Source organism: Zonotrichia albicollis, chromosome 32, assembly GCF_047830755.1.
Source record: "Zonotrichia albicollis isolate bZonAlb1 chromosome 32, bZonAlb1.hap1, whole genome shotgun sequence".
In the NCBI taxonomy this organism is placed as follows: Eukaryota; Metazoa; Chordata; class Aves; order Passeriformes; family Passerellidae; genus Zonotrichia; species Zonotrichia albicollis.
Window position 1 is genome coordinate 1958726 of NC_133850.1, and position 25791 is coordinate 1984516.

General features: G+C 50.0%; 2 protein-coding genes and 1 long non-coding RNA gene across 6 annotated transcripts in view; all 3 read right to left on the bottom strand.

Moving 5' to 3' along the window:
* LOC141725987 (procollagen galactosyltransferase 1-like) overlaps positions 1–9019 on the bottom strand; it is a 47577-nt gene extending 38558 nt beyond the window's left edge. The window contains exons 1-4 of the mRNA XM_074530152.1: positions 8712–9019; positions 5628–5738; positions 5150–5267; positions 969–1103 (exon numbers count right to left, since the gene is read on the bottom strand). Of these exons, the coding sequence (XP_074386253.1) occupies positions 969–1103; positions 5150–5267; positions 5628–5738; positions 8712–8980 (633 nt within the window). The 5' untranslated portion in view covers positions 8981–9019. The remainder of the gene's footprint in view (positions 1–968; positions 1104–5149; positions 5268–5627; positions 5739–8711) is intronic.
* Positions 9020–12263: 3244 nt separating this feature from the next.
* On the bottom strand, positions 12264–15771 carry LOC141726021 (uncharacterized). Its single transcript, XR_012577514.1, has 2 exons — positions 15333–15771; positions 12264–15015 (listed from the first exon to the last, which is right to left on the bottom strand). It is a non-coding gene; the product is annotated as an uncharacterized LOC141726021 (long non-coding RNA).
* A 1149-nt stretch (positions 15772–16920) lies between these two features.
* Positions 16921–24447, bottom strand: PGLS (6-phosphogluconolactonase). 4 transcript variants are annotated; one of them, XM_074530266.1, is made up of 5 exons: positions 24128–24444; positions 22472–22576; positions 21196–21297; positions 17730–17870; positions 16921–17504 (listed from the first exon to the last, which is right to left on the bottom strand). In XM_074530266.1, the coding sequence occupies exons 1-5, from the start codon at positions 24395–24397 to the stop codon at positions 17382–17384; spliced, it is 741 nt and encodes a 246-aa protein (XP_074386367.1). In that variant the 5' UTR covers positions 24398–24444; the 3' UTR covers positions 16921–17381. The 4 variants fall into 4 exon arrangements, with proteins under 4 accessions (XP_074386367.1, XP_074386368.1, XP_074386370.1 ...); XM_074530267.1 differs by lacking the exons at positions 16921–17504; positions 17730–17870 and adding an exon at positions 19420–19695 and having other exon boundaries at positions 24128–24447; XM_074530269.1 differs by lacking the exons at positions 16921–17504; positions 17730–17870 and adding an exon at positions 20061–20204 and having other exon boundaries at positions 24128–24446.
* Positions 24448–25791: the final 1344 nt, after the last annotated feature.

The following is a 25791-nucleotide window of genomic DNA, read 5'->3' on the forward strand; positions in this document are numbered from 1 at the left end:
GCGGCCGTGCGCCGGTAATAGCCCTGGGAACGGGAGTGACCAATGAGTGACCACTGAGTGACCATTGAGTGACCACTGAGTGATCAATGGGATCGGCAGGTAGGCGGCCATGCGCTGGTAATAGCCCTGGGAACAGGAGTGACCAATGAGTGACCACTGAGTGACCACCAGGAATGGGGGAGTGACCACTGAGTGACCCTGAGTGACCCCTGAGTGACCAATGAGTGACCACTGAGTGACCAATGGGATCGGCAGGTAGGCGGCCGTGCGCCGGTAATAGCCCTGGGAACGGGAGTGACCACTGAGTGACCACTGAGTGACCAATGGGATCGGCAGGTAGGCGGCCGTGCGCCGGTAATAGCCCTGGGAACGGGAGTGACCACTGAGTGACCACTGAGTGACCAATGGGATCGGCAGGTAGGAGGCCGTGCGCCGGTAATAGCCCTGGGGAGGGAGTGACCACTGAGTGACCACTGGGATCGGCAGGCAGGCGGCCGTGTGCCGGTAATAGCCCTGGGGAGGGAGTGACCAATGAGTGACCACGGAGTGACCACTGAGTGACCGCTGGGAATGGGGGAGTGACCGCTGAGTGACCGCTGAGTGACCACTGGGAATGGGGGATTGACCACTGAGTGACCACTGAGAGACCGCTGAGTGACCATAATGTGACCACTGAATGACCACTGGGAGTGGGGCCAGGAATGCAGGAATGACCACTGGGAATGAGTGAATGGCCACGCCCTCACCTGTCTGTGCCCTCACCCATCAGTGCCACACCCTCACCTGTGCCCACCCTCACCTGTGCCCGCCCTCCCCTGTCAGTGCCACACCCTCCCCCGTCAGTGCCACACCCTCACCTGTGCCCACCCTTCCCCTTTAGTGCCACACCCTCACCTGTGCCCGCCCTCCCCTGTCAGTGCCACACCCTCACCCGTCAGTGCCACACCCTGCCCTGTGCCCGCCCTCACCTGCGGGGTGATGCCGCACCAGAAGTTGGAGTAGGCCGCGCGCGAGTCCAGCATGGGCGCCACCACCGTTCTGTTCTCGGCCACCAGCACGGCCAGCGTGTCGGGGTTCACCAGGACGTTGTCTGCGTCCAGGAACTGCGACAGGGACACACCTGTGACACACCTGGGACACACCTGTGTGACACCTGTGTGACACCTGACACACCTAGGACACACCTGGGACACACCTGGGATACACCTGGGACACACCTGTGTGACACACCTGTGTGACACCTGGGACACACTTGTGACACACCTGGGACACACCTGGGACACACCTGTGTGACACACCTGTGACACACCTGGGACACACTTGTGACACACCTGGGACACCCCCAGCGTGTCGGGGTTCACCAGGACGTTATCAGCGTCCAGGAACTGCGGGGGACATACCTGTGACACACCTGTGTGACACCTGTGTGACATCTGACACACCTGTGTGACACCTGTGACACACCTGTGACACACCTGTGTGACACCTGTGACACACCTGTGACACACCTGTGTGACACCTGGGACACACCTGGGACACACCTGTGTGACACCTGATTTACACCTGAGTTACACCTGTGTGACACCTGATTTACACCTGAGTTACACCTGTGTGACACACCTGTGACACACCTGAGTTACACCTGTGACACACCTGGGACACACCTGTGATACACCTGGGACACACCTGTGACACACCTGTGACACCTGTGATACACCTGTGTGACACATCTGTGACACACCTGTGACACACCTGGGACCCCTCCCCACATTCAGGACCCCTCCCCAAATTCAGACACAGCCACACCTGAGACTGGGTGTCCCCAGTGTCCCCCACCCCAGGGCTGGGTTTGTCCCCTTTGAGGGGGCTCAGGGATCCTTGGGGCCCCCTCCCCAAATTCGGGGCCCCCTCCCCAAATTTAGGGACCCCTCCCCAAATTCAGGACCCCTCCCCAATTCAAACACAGCCACTGGGTTCAAACCCAGCCTTGGGTGTCCCCAATGTCCCCCACCTCAGGGCTGGGTTTGTCCCCTTTGAGGGGGCTCAGGGACCCTTGGGGACCCCTCCCCAAATTCAGGGACCCCTCCCCACATTCAGGACCCCTCCCCAATTCAAACACAGCCACTGGGTTCAAACCCAGCCCTTGGTGTCCCCATTGTCCCCCACCCTAGGGCTGGGTTTGTCCCCTTTGAGGGGACTTTTCCCCCCTCCCCAGGGCTCAGTGACCCTTGGGGGACCCTTGGGGACCCCTCCCCAAATTCAGAGACCCCTCCCCACATTCAGGACCACCTTCAAATGAGACACCTGGGCCTGGGTGTCCCCATTGTCCCCCACCCCGGGGCTGGGTTTGTCCTCTCTGGGGCCGGGTTTGTCCCCATTGGGGGGCCTGGGGACCCCTCCCCGGTGCTCAGAGACCCTTGGGGACCCCTCCCCACATTCAGGACCCCTCCCCAATTCAAACACAGCCACTGGGTTCAAACCCAGCCCTGGGTGTCCCCATTGTCCCCCACCTTGGGGCTGGGTTTGTCCTCTCTGGGGCCGGGTTTGTCCCCTTTGGGGGGCCTGGGGACCCCTCCCCGGTGCTCAGAGACCCTTGGGGACCCCTCCCCAAATTCAGGGACCCCTCCCCAAATTCAGGGACCCCTCCCCACATTCAGGACCCCTCCCCAATTCAAACACAGCCACTGGATTCAAACCCAGCCCTGGGTGTCCCCATTATCCCCCACCCTAGGGCTGGGTTTGTCCCCTTTGAGGGGACTTTTCCCCCCTCCCCGGTGCTCAGGGACCCTTGGGGACCCCTCCCCAAATTCAGGGACCCCTCCCCAAATGCAGAACCACCCCAAATTCCAACAGAACCACTCTCAACCCTGGGTGTCCCCAGTGTCCCCCACACCAGGGCTGGGTTTGTCCGCTTTGAGGGGGCTCAGGGACCCTTGGGGGACCCCTCCCCAAATTCAGGACTCCTCCCCAAATTCAGGGACCCCTCCCTAAATTCAGGGACCCCTCCCCAATTCAAACACGGCCACTGGGTTCAAACCCAGCCCTGGGTGTCCCCATTGTCCCCCACCCCGGGGCTGGGTTTGTCCCTTTGAGGGGACTTTTCCCCCCTCCCCAGGGCTCAGTGACCCTTGAGGGAGCCTTGGGGACCCCTCCCCAAATTCAGGACCCCTCCCCAATTCAAACACAGCCACTGGGTTCAAACCCAGCCCTGGGCGTCCCCATTGTCCCCCACCCTAGGGCTGGGTTTGTCCCCTTTGAGGGGACTTTTCCCCCCTCCCCAGGGCTCAGTGACCCTTGGGGACCCCTCCCCAAATTCGGGACCCCTCCCCAAATGCAGAACCACCCCAAATTCCAACAGAACCACACTCAACCCTGGGTGTCCCCAATGTCCCCCACACCAGGGCTGGGTTTGTCCCCTTTGAGGGGGCTCAGGGATCCTTGGGGCCCCCTCCCCAAATTCGGGGCCCCCTCCCCAAATTTAGGGACCCCTCTCCAAATTCAGGGACCCCTCCCCACATTCAGGACCCCTCCCCAATTCAAACACAGCCACTGGGTTCAAACCCAGCCCTGGGTGTCCCCAGTGTCCCCCACCCTAGGGCTGGGTTTGTCCCCTTTGAGGGGGCTCAGGGACCCTTGGGGACCCCTCCCCAAATTCGGGACCCCCTCCCCAAATTCAGAACCACCCCAAATTCTGACAGAAGCACACTCAACCCTGGGTGTCCCCATTGTCCCCCATGCTAGGGCTGGGTTTGTCCCCTTTGAGGGGGCTCAGGGACCCCTCCCCAAATTCAGGACCCCTCCCCAATTCAAACACAGCCACTGGGTTCAAACCCAGCCCTGGGTGTCCCCATTGTCCCCCACCCCAGGGCTGGGTTTGTCCCCTTTGAGGGGCTCAGGGACCCTTGGGGACCCCTCCCCAAATTCAGGGACCCCTCCCCAAATTCAGGGACCCCTCCCCAATTCAAACACAGCCACTGGGTTCAAACCCAGCCCTGGGTGTCCCCAGTGTCCCCCACCTCGGGGCTGGGTTTGTCCCTTTTGAGGGGACTTTTCCCCCCTCCCCAGGGCTCAGTGACCCTTGGGGGACCCCTCCCCAAATTCAGAGACCCCTCCCCACATTCAGGACCACCCTCAAATGAGACACCTGGGCCTGGGTGTCCCCATTGTCCCCCACCCCAGGGCTGGGTTTGTCCTCTCTGGGGCCGGGTTTGTCCCCTTTGGGGGGCCTGGGGACCCTTCCCCGGTGCTCAGAGACCCTTGGGGACCCCTCCCCAAATTCAGGGACCCCTCCCCAAATTCAGGACTCCTCCCCAATTCAAAAACAGCCACTGGGTTCAAACCCAGCCCTGGGTGTCCCCATTGTCCCCCACCCTAGGGCTGGGTTTGTCCCCTTTGAGGGGGTTCAGGGACCCTTGGGGACCCCTCCCCAAATTCAGGGACCCCTCCCCACATTCAGAACCACCCCAAATTCCAACAGAACCACTCTCAACCCTGGGTGTCCCCAGTGTCCCCCACACCAGGGCTGGGTTTGTCCCCTTTGAGGGGGCTCAGGGACCCTTGGGGACCCCTCCCCAAATTCAGGGACCCCTCTCCACATTCAGGACCCCTCCCCAAATTCAGGACCCCTCCCCAATTCAAACACAGCCACTGGGTTCAAACCCAACCGGGGCTGTCCCCAGTGTCCCCCACCCCGGGGCTGCGTTTGTCCCCTTTGAGGGGGCTCAGGGACCCTTGGGGACCCTTGAGGACCCCTCCCCAAATTCAGGGACCCCTCCCTAAATTCAGGGACCTCTTCCCAAATTCAGGGACCCCTCCCTAAATTCAGGACCCCTCCCCAATTCAAACACAGCCACTGGGTTCAAACCCAGCCCTGGGTGTCTCCAATGTCCCCCACCCCGGGGCTGGGTTTGTCCCCTTTGAGGGGGCTCAGGGACCCTTGGGGACCCCCCCCCAAACTCAGGGACCCCTCCCCAAATTCAAACACGGCCAATGGGTTCAAACCCAGCCCTGGGTGTCCCCATTGTCCCCCACCCCGGGGCTGGGTTTGTCCCCTTTGAGGGTGCTCAGGGACCCTTGGGGACCCTTGAGGGACCCTTGGGGACCCCTCCCCAAATTCGGGGCCCCCTCCCCACATCCCCCCCCCCCGTACCAGCAGGTAATCGGCCCACATGGCCCGGGCGGCCTCCAGGGCCTCCTGGCGCAGCCTCATCACGTGCTCGTAGCGCGCGGGGCTCCAGTGCTTGGGGCCCTCCTCGTCCGGGAACGACCTGGGGGGCACCGGGGGGGGCACCTCAGACACCCCAAAATCCTGGGAGACCCCCCCCAAATCCAGGGAGAGACCCCCGAAATCTGAGCCCCCCAAAAACGCTTCTGAGCCCCCCAAAGACAGTTCTGAGACCCCCAAAGACAGTTCTGAGCCCCCCAAAAACGCTTCTGAGAGCCCCTCAAACGTGTCAGAGCCCCCCAAACATGTCAGAGTCCCCCAAAGCCAGTTCTGAGCTCCCCAAAAATGCTTCTGAGCCCCACAAAGACAGTTCTGAGCTCCCCAAAAATGCTTCTGAGAGCCCCCAAACGTGTCAGAGCCCCCCCAGGATGGGTCAGAGCCCCCCAAAGCCCCCCAGGCTCACGTGGGCTCCTCCTGGTGCCTCCAGAGCACGCGGTGGTAGCGGCCCCGCACGCGGCCCAGCCACTCGGCCAGCAGCGACGACGTGTTGTCCACGCTGTGGTCAGCGGCCACCCTGCGGGACACGGGGACACCTCGGGGTCATTTGGGGTCACAAAGTGTCACTCAGGGTCACACGGGGTCACACGGGGTCATACAGGGTCACACAGAGTCACATGGTGTCATACAAGGGGTCATACAGGGGTCACACAGGGTCAGTGTCACACACACACAGAGGTGTTCACGCTGTGGTCAGCGGCCACCCTGGGGGACACGGGGACACCTCGGGGTCATTTGGGGTCACAAAGTGTCACTCAGGGTCACATGGGGTCATTTGGGGTCACACAGAGTCACATGGTGTCATACAGGGGTCATACAGGGTCACACAGGGTCAGTGTCACACACACACAGAGGTGTCCACACTGTGGTCAGCGGCCACCCTGGGGGACACGGGGACACCTCGGGGTCACACGGGGTCACAAAGTGTCACTCAGGGTCACACGGGGTCATTTGGGGTCACACAGAGTCACATGGTGTCATACAGGGGTCATACAGTGTCACACAGGGTCAGTGCCACACACACAGAGGTGTCCACGCTGTGGTCAGCGGCCACCCAGGGGGGACACGGGGACATCTTGGGGTCACATGGGGTCATACGGGGTCACTCAGGGTCACACGGGGTCATACAGGGGTCACACAGGGTCAGTGTCACACACACACAGAGGTGTCCACGCTGTGGTCAGCGGCCACCCTGGAGGGACATGGGGACACCTCAGGGTCATTTGGGGTCACAAAGCGTCACTCAGGGTCACACGGGGTCATTTGGGGTCAAAGAGGGTCACCCAGGGTCAGTGTCACACACACACACACAGAGGTGTCCACGCTGTGGTCAGCGGCCACCCTGGAGGGACACGAGGACATCTCAGGGTCACACGGGGTCACAAAGTGTCACTCGGGGTCACTCAGGGTCATACAGGGGTCAGTGTCACACACAGAGGTGTCCACGCTGTGGTCAGTGGCCACCCTGGGGGACACGGGGACATCTTGGGGTCACACGGGGTCATTTGGGGTCACACAGGGTCACTCGGGGTCACACAGAGTCACATGGTGTCATACAGGGGTCAGTGTCACACACACGCAGAGGTGTCCATGCTGTGGTCAGCGGCCACCCTGGGGGACACGGGGACATCTCAGGGTCACACGGGGTCATACGGGGTCACTCAGGGTCACACGGGGTCATACAGGGGTCACACAGGGTCAGTGTCACACACACACAGAGGTGTCCACGCTGCGGTCAGCGGCCACCCTGGAGGGACATGGGGACACCTCAGGGTCATTTGGGGTCACAAAGCGTCACTCGGGGTCACACGGGGTCATACAGGGGTCATACAGGGGTCATACACAGGGTCAGTGTCACACAGGGCAGTGTCACACAGGGTCAGTGTCACACACAGGGCAGTGTCACACAGGGCAGTGTCACACAGGTGTGTCACACACAGGGTCAGTGTCACACACAGGGTCAGTGTCACACACAGGGCAGTGTCACACACAGGGTCAGTGTCACACAGGTGTGTCACACACAGGGTCAGTGTCACACAGGGCAGTGTCACACAGGTGTGTCACACACAGGGTCAGTGTCACACACAGGGCAGTGTCACACAGGTGTGTCACACACAGGGTCAGTGTCACACACAGGTGTGTCACACACAGGGTCAGTGTCACACAGGGTCAGTGTCACACACAGGGCAGTGTCACACAGGTCAGTGTCACACAGGGTCAGTGTCACACAGGTGTGTCACACACAGGGTCAGTGTCACACAGGGCAGTGTCACACAGGGTCAGTGTCACACACAGGGCAGTGTCACACAGGACAGTGTCACACACAGGGTCAGTGTCACACAGGGTCAGTGTCACACAGGTGTGTCACACACAGGGCAGTGTCACACAGGGTCAGTGTCACACACAGGGCAGTGTCACACAGGGCAGTGTCACACACAGGGTCAGTGTCACACACAGGGTCAGTGTCACACAGGGCAGTGTCACACAGGGTCAGTGTCACACACAGGGCAGTGTCACACAGGGCAGTGTCACACAGGCGTGTCACACACAGGGTCAGTGTCACACAGGTGTGTCACACACAGGGCAGTGTCACACACAGGCGTGTCACACACAGGGTCAGTGTCACACAGGTGTGTCACACACAGGGCAGTGTCACACACAGGTGTGTCACACACAGGTCAGTGTCACACAGGTGTGTCACACACAGGACAGTGTCACACACAGGGCAGTGTCACACAGGGTCAGTGTCACACACAGGGTCAGTGTCACACACAGGTCAGTGTCACACAGGTGTGTCACACACAGGACAGTGTCACACAGGTCAGTGTCACACACAGGGCAGTGTCACACACAGGGCAGTGTCACACAGGGTCAGTGTCACACACAGGGTCAGTGTCACACAGGGCAGTGTCACACACAGGGTCAGTGTCACACACAGGGCAGTGTCACACAGGTGTGTCACACACAGAGCCCATCCCTGAGTGTTCCCCACACTCCCCAATGTCCCCACTGTCCCCACTGTCCCCAGTGTCCCCACTGTCCCCAGACCCACCACAGCGCCATCCTGTCCTCGGGGCACCGTGTCCCCCCAGTGTCCTCATGACCCCCAATGTCCCCACAGCCCCCAGTGTTCCCACACCCCACAATGTCCCCAGTGTCCCCAGTGTCCCCGTGCCCCCCAGTGTCCCCAGACTCCCCCAGTGTCCCCAATATCCCCAGTGTCACCAGACCCACCACAGCGCCATCCTGCCCTTGGGGCGCCGTGTCCCCCCTATGTCCCCAATGTCCCCAGACCCCTCAATGTCCCCACATCCCCCAGACCCCCCCAGTGTCCCCAAGACCCTCAATGTCGCCAGTGTCCCCACAGCCCCCAGTGTCCTCACACCCCTCAGTGTCCCCAGACCCAGCACAGCGCATTCCTGTCCTTGCGGTGCCGTGTCCCCCCTGTGGCCCCAATGTCCCCAGACCCCCCCAGTGTCCCCAGACCCACCAGAGCGCCATCCTGTCCTTGGGGTGCCGCAGCCTCTCGAGCCCCCCCAGCACCAGCGGCAGCGCGTGGGCCGCGTTCCGCGCCAGCAGCGCCACGGCCACGCGCGGCGGCCGCAGCGGCGACTCCGGGTTCCAGCGCTCCTCGGGGAAATACCCGAGGGCCGGGCCGGGCCCCAGCCCCAGGCGGAGCCGTCCGGAGGAGCCGCCCGGGCCCGGCTCCGGCCCCGCCAGCAGCAGCAGCAGCAGCAGCGGCCACGGCCGCGCCGCCATCTTGGGCCGCCCTCACGGCAGGCCACGCCCTTCTCCCTCAGGCGCCTCACCATGGCCACGCCCACACGCGCGCTGATTGGTCAATGAGCGCAGTGACCACGCCTCTAAATACCATATATGGGGGGGTGGCCGAGAAGCCGCGCCCCATACTGTAGCCAGATATGGGTATAAGGTTTAGCCACGCCCACAGAGCCATATATGGGAGTGGGAGCTGTGAGGCCACGCCCATTGTGTGACCATATATGGGAATGAGTGGATGGTCACGCCCCCATGGCCACGCCCCCTGCTCCCCTCAGAGATTCGCTGTAAAAAATTTGATTTTTCTGAGGATTTTTAACTCCCAATTTTCCCATTTTTTACAAAGGGTTTTAGCACCAAAATTGCAAGGGGGAATAAAGGGAAAGAGACAGGGAAAAAAGGAGTGGGAAAAGGGGAAAAGATGGGAAAAACGAGGGGAAAAAGCGGCAAAAAAGGGGTAAAAAGGGGGAGAAGGGAAAGAAATAGGAATAAAGGAATAAAAATGGGAAAATTTGAAATAAATCAGAATCAAGTGAGGGAAAGAGGGGAAAAAAGGAAAAGAGGGGGGAAGGGAAAGAAATGAGAATAAAAGAGGAAAAATAAGATAAATTGAAATAAATCAAAGGGGGAAAAAAGGGGGAGAAAAGGGAGAAAAAAGGAGGAAAAAAGGGGAAAAAAAGAGGAAAAAAACCCCCAAAAAATGGGAATAAAAGCGGAAAACAGGAATATCCAGCAGGAGGGGGGGATGGGCGGAGGCCTCTGGAATATTTTGGGATTTTTTGGGACGAGGGCGGGCCTGGAAAGGTCCGGAATGAAAAGTTCCTTTCAGAGGGAGAAATTCCTGAGGGAAGATGGAATTTCCTGCAGAAAAATCCGAATTTTTCAGCCCTTTTTTCTCCTTTTTATCCCTCCCAGTTCATCCCAGTTTATCCCAGTTCATCCCAGTTTATCCCAGTTCATCCCAGTCCAAATTCCCAATTTTCCCATGGATAAAGAAGGAAAAAAATTCCCATTTCTGCTTCCAAACAGACCCAAAATTTGCTTTTTTCAGCCCATTTTTCTCCTTTTTATCCCTCCCAGTTCATCCCAGTTTATCCCAGTCCCTCCCTGTTCATCCCAGTTTATCCCAGTTTATCCCAGTTCAAATTCCCAATTTTCCTGTGAATAAAGAAGGAAAAATTTTCCCATTCTTGATTCCAAAAGGACCCAAAATTTGCTTTTTTCAGCCCATTTTCCTCCTTTTACCCTTCCCAGTCCATCCCAGTTTATCCCAGTCCAAATTCCCAATTTTCCCATGGATAAAGAAGGAGAAAATTCCCATTCTTGGTTCCAAAAGGATCCAAAATTTGCTTTTTTCAGCCCATTTTTCTCCTTTTACCCTTCCCAGTTTATCCCAGTTCATCCCAGTCCAAATTCCCAATTTTCCAATGGATAAAGAAGGAAAAATTTTCCCATTCTTGGTTCAAAACTGACCCAAAATTTGCTTTTTTCAGCCCATTTTTCTCCTTTTATTCCCTCCCAGTTCATCCCAGTTTATCCCAGTCCAAATTCCCAATTTTCCCATGGATAAAGAAGGAAAAAAATTCCCATTTCTGCTTCCAAACTGACCCAAAATTTGCTTTTCTCAGCCCATTTTTCTCCTTTTTATCCCTCCCAGTCCCTCCCAGTTTATCCCAGTCCAAATTCCCAATTTTCCCATGGATAAAGAAGGAAAAAATTCCCATTCTTGGTTCCAAACTGAGCCAAAATTTGCTTTTTTCAGCCCATTTTCCTTTTTTTTATCCCTCCCAGTTCATCCCAGTTAATCCCAGTTTATCCCAGTCCAAATTCCCAATTTTCCCATGGATAAAGAAGGAAAAAATTCCCATTCTTGGTTCAAAACTCACCCAAAATTTGCTTTTTTCAGCCCATTTTTCTCCTTTTTATCCCTCCCAGTCCATCCCAGTCCCTCCCAGTTTATCCCAGTTCAAATTCCCAATTTTCCCATGGATAAAGAAGGAAAAAATTCCCATTTCTGCTTCCAAACAGACCCAAAATTTGCTTTTTTCAGCCCATTTTTCCTCCTTTTACCCTTCCCAGTCCCTCCCAGTTTATCCCAGTTTATCCCAGTTCAAATTCCCAATTTTCCCATGGATAAAGAAGGAAAATTTTCCCATTCTTGATTCCAAAAGGACCCAAAATTTGCTTTTTTCAGCCCATTTTTCCTCCTTTTTATCCCTCCCAGTTTATCCCAGTTTATCCCAGTCCAAATTCCCAATTTTCCCATGGATAAAGAAGGAAAATTTTCCCATTCTTGATTCCAAAAGGACCCAAAATTTGCTTTTTTCAGCCCATTTTCCTCCTTTTTATCCCTCCCAGTTTATCCCAGTTCATCCCAGTTTATCCCAGTTCATCCCAGTCCAAATTCCCAATTTTCCCATGGATAAAGAAGGAAAATTTTCCCATTTCTGCTTCCAAACTGACCCAAAATTTGCTTTTTTCAGCCCATTTTTCCTCCTTTTACCCTTCCCAGTCCCTCCCAGTTTATCCCAGTTTATCCCAGTTCAAATTCCCAATTTTCCCATGGATAAAGAAGGAAAATTTTCCCATTCTTGATTCCAAAAGGACCCAAAATTTGCTTTTTTCAGCCCATTTTTCCTCCTTTTTATCCCTCCCAGTTTATCCCAGTTTATCCCAGTCCAAATTCCCAATTTTCCCATGGATAAAGAAGGAAAATTTTCCCATTCTTGATTCCAAAAGGACCCAAAATTTGCTTTTTTCAGCCCATTTTCCTCCTTTTTATCCCTCCCAGTTTATCCCAGTTCATCCCAGTTTATCCCAGTTCATCCCAGTCCAAATTCCCAATTTTCCCATGGATAAAGAAGGAAAATTTTCCCATTTCTGCTTCCAAACTGACCCAAAATTTGCTTTTTTCAGCCCATTTTTCTCCTTTTTATCCCTCCCAGTTCATCCCAGTTTATCCCAGTTCAAATTCCCAATTTTCCCATGGATAAAGAAGGAAAAAATTCCCATTCTTGGTTCAAAACTGACCCAAAATTTGCTTTTTTCAGCCCATTTTTCTCCTTTTTCCCTTCCCAGTCCATCCCAGTTCATCCCAGTTTATCCCAGTCCAAATTCCCAATTTTCCCATGGATAAAGAAGGAAAAATTCCCATTTCTGCTTCCAAACAGACCCAAATTTGCTTTTTTCAGCCCATTTTTCTCCTTTTTATCCCTCCCAGTTTATCCCAGTTTATCCCAGTTCATCCAAGGAATTCTCAGCCCAGTTCCAGCTCAACCCAAGCACCGTTTATTCCAAAAAAAATCCAAATAAAAGCTCCAAAATCTCCAAAATCTCAATTTTTTGGCCCGTTTTGATTCATTTTTCCTCTCCCAGTTGATCCCAGTTCCTGCTGGGATTCCCAGCCCCGCTCTTGATTTCAGAATTTTTTGATTTTTTTTGATTTTTTTGGGTTTTTTTCCCGGAATTTTGAGGATTTTCTGGGAATTTTCAGCTCAGTCAAAGCAACCCCTGGTCCCAAAAAAATTCAGGTAAAATCATCAAAAAAAAGAGTTCAAAAATCAAATTAAAAGGTAAAAAAATCCAGTCCAAAATCTCAAAAAAATGTCAAAAATCCCAAACTAAAAAGCCAAAAATCCCCCCCAAAAAAGGATTAAAAATCCAAAAAAATCCAGTCAAAAATCCCAATTAAAAGAATCCAAAAATCCCATTGGAATTCTCAATTCCTGAGATATTTTCCCATGGAAAATCCTCAATTTCTGGGACATTTTTTTTCCTGGGAATTCCATTAATTAATTCATTCTATTAATTAATTTCCGCTGGAATTTTCACTTCCAGAAACATTTATTTTTTTTTCCTGGAATTGAGAAATTCCCAGGATATTTTTCCTGGAATTCCTTAATTTTAAGGAACATTTTTCCATGGAATTTTTCAATTTTAAAGAAAATTTTCATGGGAATTTCTCCATTTTAAGGAACATTTTTCCATGGAATTTCTCAATTTTAAGGACTTTTTTTTCCAGAATTTCTCCATTCCCAGCACATTTTTTCCATGGAATTCCTCAATTTTAAGAACATTTTTTTCCCATTTTTTTCCATGGAATTTCTCCACTTTAAAGCCATTTTTCCATGGAATTTCTCAATTTTAAAGAAATTTTTCATGGGAATTTTCCCAGCCCATTTTCCCCCGAAATTCCTCTATTTCAAGGACATTTTTTATGGAATTCAGCCATTTTAAAGCCATTTTTCCATGGAATTTCTCAATTTCAAAGAAATTTTTCATGGGAATTTTCCCAGCCCATTTTCCCCCGAAATTCCTCAATTTTAAATACATTTTTCCCCATTTTTCCATGGAATTTCTCCATTTTAAGGACATTTTTCCCTGGAATTTTTCTATTTTAAGGACATTTTTCCTGTTTTTTTTTTCCAGAATTTCTGCATTCCCAGCCCATTTTTCCAGGAAATTCCTCAATTTTAAGGACATTTTTTCCCGTTTTTCCATGGAATTTCTCCATGGAATTTCTCCATTTTAAGGACATTTTTCCATTGAATTTCTCCATTTTAAAGACATTTTACCTGGGAATTTCCCAATTTTAAGGACATTTTTCTCTGGATTTTCTCCATTTTTCAGGACATTTTTTCATGGAGTTTCTCAATTTTAAGGACATTTTTTTCCCATTTTTCCGCGGAATTTCTCCATTTTAAGAACATTTTTCCCAGGAATTTTTAAATTTCAAGGACATATTTCTCATTTTTCCCAGAATTTCTCCATTCCCAGCCCATTTCCCCATGGAATTTCTCCATTTTAAAGACATTTTCCCATGAAATTCTTCCATTTTTCCATGGAATTTCTCAATTTTAACGATATTTCTTCCCATTTTTTCCATGGAATTTTTCCATTTAATTTCTCCATTTTAAAGACATTTTACCTGGGAATTTCCCAATTTTAAGGACATTTTTCTCTGGATTTTCTCCATTTCTTAGGACATTTTTTCATGGAATTTCTCCATTTTAAAGACATTTTCCCATGGAATTTCTCCATTTTAAAGACATTTTTTCCCATTTTTCTCACGGAATTTTTCCATTCCAAGTCCATTTTTCCTGGGTTATTTTTTCCGCAATTCCTCCATCCCCATTTCCCATTTTCCCCCGGAATTCCCGAATTTCCCATTGAATTTCTCCATTTTTTAGGACATTTTTCCATGGAATTTCTCAATTTTTCTCCTGGGATTTTTCCATTTCAAGTCCATTTTTCCTGGGTGATTTTTTCTGGAATTCCTGCACTCCCAGCCCATTTTCCATGGAATTTCTCAGTTTTAAAGACATTTTCCCATGGAATTCTTCCATTTTTCCACGGAATTTCTCAATTTTAACGATATTTCTTCCCTTTTTTCCATTGAATTTCTCAATTTTAAAGACATTTTCCTCATGGAATTTCTCCATTCCAAGTCCATTTTTCCTGGGTGTTTTTTTCCGCAATTCCTCCATCCACATTTCCCATTTTTCCCCGGAATTCCTGAATTTTCCATTGAATTTCTCCATTTTAAAGACACTTTCCCATGGAATTCCTCCATTTTAAGGACATTTTTCTCTGGATTTTCTCCATTTTTTAGGACATTTTTCCACGGAATTTCTCCATTTTAAGGACATTTTTTCCCATTTTTCCCACACGAATTTTTCCATTTCAAGTCCATTTTTCCTGTTTTTTTTTTTTCTTCCGGAATTCCTCCATCCCCATTTCCCATTTTCCCCCGGAATTCCCGAATTTCCCATTGAATTTCTCAATTTTAATGACATTTTTCTCTGGATTTTCTCCATTTCTTAGGACATTTTTCCATGGAATTTCTCCATTTTAAGGACATTTTTGCTGGGTTTTTTTTCTGGAATTTTTCCATTTCAAGTCCATTTTTCCTGGGTGTTTTTTTCTGGAATTCCTCCACTCCCAGCCCATTTTCCATTGAATTTCTCCATTTTAAAGACATTTCCCCATGGAATTTCTCCATTTTAAAGACATTTTACCTGGGAATTCCCCAATTTTAAGGACATTTTTCGCTGGATTTTCTCCATTTTTTAGGACATTTTCCCATGGAATTTCTCCATTTTAAGCACATTTTTTTCCCATTTTTCCCACGGAATTTCTCCATTTCAAGTCCATTTTTCCTGGGTTATTTTTTCCACAATTCCTCCATCCACATTTCCCATTTTTCCCCCGGAATTCCCGAATTTCCCATGAAATTCCTCCATTTTAAAGACATTTTTCCATGAAATTTCTCAATTTTTCCACGGAATTTTTCCATTTTTTTCCATTGAATTTCTCTATTTTAAAGACACTTTACCTGGAAATTCCCCAATTTTAAGGACATTTTTCTCTGGATTTTCTCCATTTCTTAGGACATTTTTCCCACGGAATTTCTCCATTTTAAGAACATTTTTTCCCATTTTTCCCTGGAATTTCTCCATTTTAAGAACATTTTTCCCTGGAATTTTTAAATTTCAAGGACATATTTCCCATTTTTCCCAGAATTTCTCCATTCCCAGCCCATTTCCCCATGGAATTTCTCCATTTTAAAGACATTTTCCCATGAAATTCCTCCATTTTTCCACGGAATTTCTCAATTTTAACGATATTTCATCCCATTTTTTCCACGGAATTTTTCCATTGAATTTCTCCATTTTAAAGACATTTTACCTGGGAATTTCTCCATTTTAAGGACATTTTTCTCTGGATTTTCTCCATTTTTTCGGACATTTTTTCATGGAATTTCTCAATTTTAAGGTCATTTTCCCATGAAATTCCTCCATTTTAAGAACATTTTCCCACGGAATTTTTCCATTCCAAGTCCATTTTTCCTGGGTTATTTTTTCCACAATTCCTCCATCCACATTTCCCATTTTTCCCCAGAATTCCCGAATTTCCCATGGAAATTCTCAGTTTTAAGGACATTTTTCCATGGAATTTCTCAATTTTAAGGACATTTTTTCCCATGTTCCCATGGAATTTCTCCATTTTAAGCACATTTTTCCTGGGCTATTTTTTCCGGAATTCCTCCATTTTAAAGACATTTTTTCCCATTTTTCTCACGGAATTTTTCCATTCCAAGTCCATTTTTCTTGGGTTATTTTTTCCGGAATTCCTCCATCCCCATTTCCCATTTTTCCCCGGAATTCCCGAATTTCCCATGGAATTTCTCCATTTTAAAGACATTTTTCTCTGGATTTTCTCCATTTCTTAGGACATTTTTCCATGGAATTTCTCCATTTTTCCCTGGGATTTTTCCATTTCAAGTCCATTTTTCCTGGGGTTTTTTTTCTGGAATTTAAGAACATTTTCCCATTAAATTCCTCCATTTTAAAGACATTTTCCCATGGAATTCCTCCATTTTAGGGACATTTTTCTCTGGATTTTCTCCATTTTTCAGGACATTTTTTCATGGAATTTCTCAATTTTTCCACGGAATTTCTCCATTTTAAGGACATTTTTCCTGGGATTTTCTCCATTTTAAGGACATTTTTGCTGGGTTTTTTTCTGGAATTTCTCCATTCCAAGTCCATTTTTCCTGGGCTATTTTTTCCTGGAATTCCTCCATTTTAAAGACATTTTTTCCCATTTTTCCCACACGAATTTCTCCATTCCAAGTCCATTTTTCCTGGGTTATTTTTTCCGGAATTCCTCCATCCCCATTTCCCATTTTTTCCCCCGGAATTCCCGAATTTCCCATGGAAATTCTCAATTTTAAGGACATTTTCCCATGAAATTCTTCCATTTTTCCATGGAATTCCTCAATTTTAAAGACATTTTTCGCTGGATTTTCTCCATTTCTTAGGACATTTTCCCATGGAATTCCTCCATTTTTCCATGGAAATTTTCAATTTTGAGAACATTTTCCCATGGAATTCCTCCATTTTAAGGACCTTTTTTCCCACGGATTTTTTCCATTCCAAGTCCATTTTCCCTGGGTTATTTTTTCCGGAATTCCTCCATCCACATTTCCCATTTTTCCCCGGAATTCCCGAATTTTCCATTGAATTTCTCAATTTTAAGGACATTTTTCTCTGGATTTTCTCCATTTCTTAGGACATTTTTCCATGGATTTTCTCCATTTTTTAGGACATTTTTTCATGGAATTTCTCAATTTCAAGGACCCATTTTTAAATTTCAATTCCCATTTTTTCCCAGAATTTCTCCATTCCCAGCCCATTTTTTCCATGGAATTTCTCAATTTTAAGGACATTTTTTCCCATTTTTCCATGGAATTTCTCCATTTTTTCCCCACGGAATTTCTCCATTCCAAGTCCATTTTTCCTGGGTTATTTTTCCCACAATTCCTCCATCCCCATTTCCCATTTTTCCCCCGGAATTCCCGAATTTCCCAGGAATTTCAGGCTCACGGGCGCTGCCCCAGCTCGGCCGCCGCCTCCCGGTCCAGGAGCCACCGGAGCCGCCCCGAGCGGGGCCGGAGCCGCGCGGCCGGGACGGGGTCTGGGTCCTGCTGCTGCTCCAGGATCCGCTGTGGGGACACCGAAAATCACAAATTTAACCCCGGAAATGGAAAGCTGGGCCCCGAAAATGGGGGTTGGACCCCAAAAATGGTGATTTTAGCCCCAAAAATGGCGAGAATTTAACCCCAATAATGGCGATTTTAGCTGCAAAAATGGGATTTAACCCCCCAAAAAACAGGATTTAACCCCCAAAAATGGGAATTAAACCAAAATGTCAGGATTTCAGCCCAAACCTTGATGACAGGGGCCTTGGCAGCCCCGGTGGCCACGAGCAGGACGGATTTGGCCGCGTTGAGCAGCGGCAGCGTCATCGTCACCCGCCGGGGAGGCGGCTTGGGAGAGTCCTCCAGGTGGGAAATCAGGGAATTCTGCTCCTGGAAATGGGGAAAAACACCGGGAAATTGGGAAAAATCCAATGGGAAATTGGGTAAAATCCGAGGGGAAATAACGGGGAAAAAGAGGGGGGAAAATAGCACAAAAAATGGGGAAAATAATGGGAGAAATTGGGAAATAATGGGAAAAATAATGGGAAAAATAATGGGAAAAATAATGGGAAAAATAACAGGAAAATTTGAGAAAATAATGGGAAAAATAGGGGGGGAAATAATGGGAAAATAACAGGAAAATGGGAATGGGAAAAATAGGGGAAAATTATGGGAAAAATGGGGAAATAATGGGAGAATGGGAATGGGAAAAATAATGGGAAAATGGGGAAAATAATGGGAAAAAACAACAGGAAAAACAATGGGAAAATAGTGGGAAATTGGGAAAAAGTCATGGGGAAAATCCAGGGGAAAATAAAGGGAAAAATTGGAAAAATAATGAGAGAATTAATGGGAAAAATAAAGGGAAAATAATGGGAAAATAATGGGAAAATAATGGGAAAATAATGGGAAAGGAGGAACCCCTGGGGAGGGGCTTGGGAGAGTCCTCCAGGTGGGAAATCAGGGAATTCTGCTCCTGGAAATGGGGAAAAACACCGGGAAATTGGGAAAAATCCAATGGGGAATTGTGGGGAAAATATCAGGAAAGTAGCAGGGAAAATTCAAGGAAAATTCAGGGAAAAATAATGGGGAAAATGGGGAAAATAACGGGAAAATAATGGGAAAATAATGGGAAAAATAACAGGAAAATTTGAGAAAATAATGGGAAAAATAGGGGAAAATAATGGGAGAATGGGAATGGGAAAAATAATGGGAAAATGGGGAAAATAATGGGAAAAAACAACAGGAAAAACAATGGGAAAATAGTGGGAAATTGGGAAAAATTCATGGGGAAAATCCAGGGGAAAATAAAGGGAAAAATTGGAAAAATAATGAGAGAATTAATGGGAAAAATAATGGGAAATAAAGGGAAAGGAGGAGCCCCTGGGGAGGGGCCTGGGAGAGTCCTCCAGGTGGGAAATCAGGGAATTCTGCTCCTGGAAATGGGGAAAAACACCGGGAAATTGGGAAAAATCCAAGGGGAAATAACAGGGGGGAAATAGCACAAAAAATGGGGCAAAAACCCAGTGAAAATGGGAAAAATAATGGGAAAGTAATGGGGAAAATAGTGGGAAAGTAATGGGGAAAATGGGGAAAATCATGGGGGATATTCAGGAAAAAACACCACAAAAAATTGGGAAAATAATGGAAAAAATAATGGGGAAAATTGGGGAAAAAAAGGGGAAAATCCAGGGGAAAATAAAGGGAAAAAACCCAGAAAAATATGGATAAAGTAATAGGAAAAATCAGGAAAATAATGGGAAATTGGGAAAAAGAATGGGAAAAATCCAGGGGAAAACAATGGGGAAAATGATATGAAAATAATGGCAAAATAATGAGAAAAACAATCGGAAAAAATAATGGGGAAAATAGCACAAAAAATGGGAAAAATAACGGGAAAAATAACGGGAAACATGGGGAAAATCCAAGGGGAAAACGATGGGAAAAATAATCAGAAAAAAATGGGGAAAGTAATGGAAAAAAATAACAGGAAAAATAATGGGAAAATAATGGGAAAAATAATGGGAAATTGGGAAAAATCCAGGGGAAAATAATGGGGAAAATAGCACAAAAAAAGAATGGGAAAATCATGGGGAAAAAATAACAGAAAATGGGGAAAATTATGAGAAAAATAATGGGAAATAAAGGGAAAGGAGGAACCCCTGGGGAGGGGCTTGGGAGAGTCCTCGAGGTGGGAAATCAGGGAATTCTGCTCCTGGAAATGGGGAAAAACACCGGGAAATTGGGAAAAATCCAATGGGAAAAAATGGGGAAAATATCAGGAAAGTAACAGGGAAAATTCAGGGAAAAATAATGGGAAAATAATGGGAAAATTTGAGAAAATAATGGGAAAAATAGGGGGAGAAAGAGGGGAAATAATGGGGAAAATAATGGGGAAAATAATGGGAAAAATAACAGGAAAATTTGAGAAAATAATGGGAAAAATAGGGGGGGAAATAATGGGGAAATAACAGGAAAATGGGAATGGGAAAAATAGGGGAAAATTATGGGAAAAATTGGGAAAATAATGGGAAAAAACAACAGGAAAAACAATGGGAAAATAGTGGGAAATTGGGAAAAAATAATGGGGGAAATTCAGGGAAAAATATCACAAAAAATGGGAAAAATCATGGGAAAAATAACAGGAAAAATAAAGGGAAAGGAGGAGCCCCTGGGGAGGGGCCTGGGAGAGTCCGCCAGGAAGGAAATCAGGGAATGCTGCTCCTGGAAATGGGGAAAAACACCGGGAAATTGGGAAAAATCCGAGGGGAACTCATGAGGAAGAAATGAGGGAAATAATGGGGAAAATAGCACAAAAAATGGAGAAAATCCAGGGGAAAATAAAGGGAAAAAACCCAGAAAAATATGGATAAAGTAATAGGAAAAATCAGGAAAATAATGGGAAATTGGGAAAAAGAATGGGAAAAATCCAGGGGAAAACAATGGGGAAACTGATATGAAAATAATGGCAAAATAATGAGAAAAACAATCGGAAAAAATAATGGGGAAAATAGCACAAAAAATGGGAAAAATAACGAGAAACATGGGGAAAATCCAAGGGGAAAACGATGGGAAAAGATGGGGAAAATAATCAGAAAAAAATGGGGAAAATAATGGAAAAAAATAACAGGAAAAATAATGGGAAAATAATGGGAAAAATAATGGGAAATTGGGAAAAATCCAGGGGAAAATAATGGGGAAAATAGCACAAAAAAATAATGGGAAAATCATGGGGAAAAAATAACAGAAAATGGGGAAAATGATGGGAAATAAAGGGAAAGGAGGAGCCCCTGGGGAGGAGCTTGGGAGAGTCCTCCAGGAGGGAAATCAGGGAATTCTGCTCCTGGAAATGGGGAAAAACACCGGGAAATTGGGAAAAATCCAATGGGAAAAAATGGGGAAAATATCAGGAAAGTAACAGGGGAAATTCAGGGAAAAATAATGGGAAAATAATGGGAAAAATAGGGAAAATTAATGGGAAAATAATGGGGAAAATAATGGAAAAAATAGGGAAAATTAATGGGAAAATAATGGGGAAAATTAATGGGAAAAATGGGGAAAATAATGGGAGGAATAACAGGAAAAATGACAGGAAAATACAGAAAAAATGGGAAAAAATAACAGGAAAAGCAGGAGAAATGGAAGGAAAATGGTGGGGAAATTCCCAGAATTTTGGGAATTTTGGGAATTTTGGGAATTTGGGAATTGGGGTGACCTGGAGCAGGGCGTGTCCCGGGAACAGCGAGCAGGTGTGACCGTCCGGCCCCACCCCCAACAGCAGCAGGTCAAACTGGGGGGGGTCCTCGCCTGGGAACGCCTGCAAAACCAGTACGGACCAGTTTGGACCAGTATGGACCAGTATGGACCAGTTTCCACCAGTTTGGACCAGTTTGGACCAGTTCAGATTGACATGGACCAGTATGGATCAGCACGGATCAATATAGATTAGTATGGATCAATATGGACCAGTTTGGACCAGTTCAGATCGATATGGACCAGTACAGACCAGTTTGCACCAGTTTGGACCAGTATGGACCAGTGTGGATCAGTACGGACCAGTCTGGATCAGTTCAGATCGATATGGACCAGTATGGACCAGTCTGGACCAGTACAGACCAGTATGGATTGATATAGGCCAGTATGGACCACTCTGGACCAGTCTGGACCAGTTCAGCCCAGGGACTGATCCCAGTCCCCATTCCCAGTCCCTCCCAGTCCGCCCAGTGCCCATTCCCAGTCCATCCCAGTTCCATTCCCAGTGCTCCCAGTCCCTCCCAATCCCTACCAGCTCCATTCCCAGTCCCTCCCAGTCTCTCCCAGTTTGCCCAGTAACCCCAGTACCTGTCTCAGCTGCTCCCAGTCCATCCCAGTTCCTCCCAGTTCCATTCCCAGTGCTCCCAGTTCCCCCAGTCCCCATTCCCAGTGCTCCCAGTATGCCCAGTACCTGTCTCTGCTGCTCCCAGCCCCATTCCCAGTGCTCCTAGTCCCTCCCAATCCCATTCCCAGTGCTCCCAGTATCCCCAGTCTCTCCCAGTGCCCATTCCCAGTGCTCCCAGTATCCCCAGTAACTTTCTCAGCTGCTCCAAGCCCCAATTCCCACTGCTCCCAGTCCATCCCAGTCCCTCCCAATCCCATTCCCAGTGCTCCCAGTCCACTCCCAGTCCCTCCCAGTGCTCCCAGTCCCTCCCAGTCCATTCCCAGTTGCCCCAGTCCCATTCCCAATGCTCCCAGTCCCTCCCAGCCCCATTCCCAGTGCTCCCAGTCCCATTCCCACTGCTCCCAGTCCCTCCCAGTGCTCCCAGTTCCTGCAGTCCCCATTCCCAGTGCTCCCAGTCCCATTCCCAGCGCTCCCAGTCCCTCCCAGTCCCCATTCCCAGTCCCATTCCCAGTGCTCCCAGTCCATACCCAGTTGCCCCAGTCCCATTCCCAGTTGCCCCAGTCCCATTCCCAGCGCTCCCAGTCCCTCCCAGTGCTCCCAGTTTGCCCAGTACCTGTCTCAGCCTGCCCTCGTATTCCCGCGCAGCCTCGGCCGGGCCCAGCTCGGAACGGACCCAGAGCACCTGGGGGGGGGCAGCGAGCTGGGACAGCAGCTGGGCCTGAGGGGTTAAACTGGTTAAACTGGGAACACTGGGAGCACTGGGACAGCAGCTGGGCCTGAGGGGTTAAACTGGTTAAACTGGGAACACTGAAAGGGTTAAACTGGTTAAACTGGTTAAACTGGTTAAACTGGGACAGCAGCTGGGCCTGAGGGGTTAAACTGGTTAAACTGGGAACACTGGGACAGCAGCTGGGCCTGGAGGGGTTAAACTGGGAACACTGGGAACACTGGGACAGCAGCTGGGCCTGAAGGGGTTAAACTGGGAACACTGGGAAAGGTTAAACTGGTTAAACTGGGAGCACTGAAAGGGTTAAACTGGTTAAACTGGGACAGCAGCTGGGCCTGAAGGAGTTAAACTGGGTTAAACTGGGAACACTGGGACTGAGGGGGTTAAACTGGTTAAACTGGGAACACTGGGACAGCAGCTGGGCCTGAAGGGGTTAAACTGGGAACACTGGGACAGCAGCTGGGCCTGAAGGGTTAAACTGGTTAAACTGGGAACACTGGGACAGCAGCTGGGCCTGAAGGGGTTAAACTGGTTAAACTGGGAACACTGGTTAAACTGGGACAGCAGCTGGGCCTGAAGGGGTTAAACTGGTTAAACTGGGAATACTGAAAGGGTTAAACTGGGAACACTGGGAGCACTGAGACAGCAGCTGGGCCTGGAAGGGTTAAACTGGTTAAACTGGGAGCACTGGGAAGGGTTAAACTGGGACAGCAGCTGGAACTGGAGGGGTTAAACTGGGAGCACTGGGTAAACTGGGTAAACTGAGAAGGGTTAAACTGGGCAAACTGGGAAGGGTTAAACTGGGACAGGAGCTGGGACTGAAAGGGTTAAACTGGGTAAACTGGGAGCACTGGGAGGCACTGGGAACGCTGTGAGGGGAAACTGGGGGGAACTGGGAATGGAAACTGGGAGCACTGGGAGGGACTGGGAAAGAGCAGGGCAGGGTTACTGGGAGCACTGGGAGGGAAATGGGGGGAACTGGGCCAAACTGGGAGCACAGGGAGGAGCTGAGGGGAGTCAGGAGAGACTGGGAGGGGATTGAGGGGAACTGAGGGGGAAACTGGGCCAAACTGGGAGGAACTGGGAGGCGCTGAGGGGAGTCAGGGGAGACTGGGAGGGAAATGGAGGCACTGAGGGGGGACTGGGCCAAACTGGGAGAAACTGGGAGCACTGGGAGGCGCTGACGGGAGTCAGGAGGGATTGAGGGAAATGGGGGAACCGAGGAGGGAACTGGGCCAAACTGGGAGCACTGGGAGGGACTGGGAGGAACTGGGAGGAGCTGAGGGGAGTCAGGAGGGACCGAGAGGGAACTGGGAGGGGTTGGAGGGAACTGGGCCAGACTGGGCCGAACTGGGAGGAACTGGGAGACTGGGACGCACTGAGGGAGAGAGTGGGAGGGAAATGGGGGGAACTGGGCCAGACTGGGAGGGACTGAGGGGGAACTGGGCCGAACTGGGAGGGACTGGGAAGGGACTGGGGGGAACTGGGCCGAACTGGGAGGGACCGGTGGAGCCCCGCAGCCCGTGGCGGAGCCGCGCTCACCCGGTAGGCGCCGCCGGTGCTCTCGGGGTGCTCGAGCGGCACCAGGCGCTCATCGCAGAACGCCACCAGCCAGCGGCTCGGCTCGGAGCCGGCCACGGCGCTGAGGGCGGGCGGCAGCTCCCGCGCCAGCAGCTGCACCAGCGAGCCCCCGGACAGCCCCAGCGTGAAGCGGCCGCCGCTCGCCACCGCCTCGGCCGCCGCCTCCGCCACCGACCGCGCCAGCGCCGCGCCGAGCTCGCCTGGGGACGGGAATACCGACACGGCCGCCATGATGGCGGCGCCGGTGAGGGAGAAGGAGGAAGTGACGTCAGTAGCGCGACGCGTTGCTAAGCGACCGCTAAAGGAAGTGGTGTCAGAGCGCGACGCGTTGCTTAGCAACGCGCGGCCTAGCGCGGCCTAGTGAAGCCTCGGCCTCGCGTGGCGGTGCTGCCCGGAGGAGCGCGGCTGCCTCGTTGCCCTTCTCCCGCTTCACCCTGTGAAATTCAAATCTGTGTTTGATGTCAGGTACATACAGGCAACGTGTGTGTTTATGATTGCAACATGTGTGAAAACCAACCATGGGACAATTATAAAGACGAATTTTTATAATAACTGACAAAAATAAAGCATGGAAGAAGGCCTTTGAACCTATCTTTTGATCACAATTAACCCTAATAAGTCTTAAGTTGATTTAGGAGCATTTGAATTAAAGCTTTAAGGATGTTGCTTTTTGACAGGAACTTTCTGCTTGTAGTTAAGCCTTAAAGAGTTTTGCAATAAAAACCTTTAGAAGTATAATTTTAGAATATTGCTTGTAGTAAGGATCTTTTGAAACTATAGCTTTAGAATATATAAAAGGGAAGATGCTTATCTCACACCTCAACAAATCAGTTAAAAGCAGCTTGAGAAAGGAAGATGAACATCAACACAAGGATTTATGGATTCGACCAAGGGAAGCTGCACACAGTGGCCAGAGGTGGCCGCAGCCCCGGCCACCGGTCACCTTTGGTCACCCCTGGCCACCTCCGGTCACTGTGGCCACCTTCAGCCACCTCTGCCCACCTTTGGTCACCTTCTGTCACCTCCGGCCACTGTGGTCACCTTTGGTCACCTGCAGCCACCTCTGGTCACCCCTGGCCACCTGCAGCCACTTTCTGTCACCTCTGGCCACCCCCGACCACCTTCGGTCACCTCCGGCCACCTGCTGTCACCTCCGGCCACTTTTGGTCACCTCCAGTCACTTGTGGCCACCCCTAGCCACCTTTGGTGACTTTTGGTCACCTCTGGCCACCCCCGGCCACCTCTGGCCACCTTTGGTCACCTCCGGCCACCTCTGAACACCTCTGGCCACTGTGGCCACTCCTGGCCACCTTTGGTCACCCCCGGTCACCCCCGGCCACCTGCAGCCACTTTCTGTCACCTCCGGCCACCCCTGACCACCTTCGGTCACCTCCGGCCACCTCTGGCCACCTTCGGCCATGCTTGGTCACTTTTGGTCACACTTTGGTCACACTTTGGTCACCTTTGGTCACCTGCAGCCACTTTGCGGCCACCCATGGCCACCTTTGGTCACCTGCGGGCCACCTGGGGCCATCCATGGCCACCTCCGGCCACCTTCGGCCATCTGTGGCCAGCTTTGGTCACCTCCGGCCACCTTTGGTCACCCTGGCCACCTGTCGCCACCT

Coding starts and splice junctions, on each gene's coding strand:
- PGLS (XM_074530266.1), bottom strand. CDS start 24,397: ATGGCGGCCGTGTCGGTATTCCCGTCCCCAGGCGAGCTCGGCGCGGCG. Junction 22,577..24,127: donor GCACCGGCGGCGCCTACCGG/GTGAGCGCGGCT, acceptor TTAACCCCTCAG/GCCCAGCTGCTGTCCCAGCT. Junction 17,871..21,195: donor CGGGACACGCCCTGCTCCAG/GTCACCCCAATT, acceptor CCCCATTTCCAG/GAGCAGAATTCCCTGATTTC.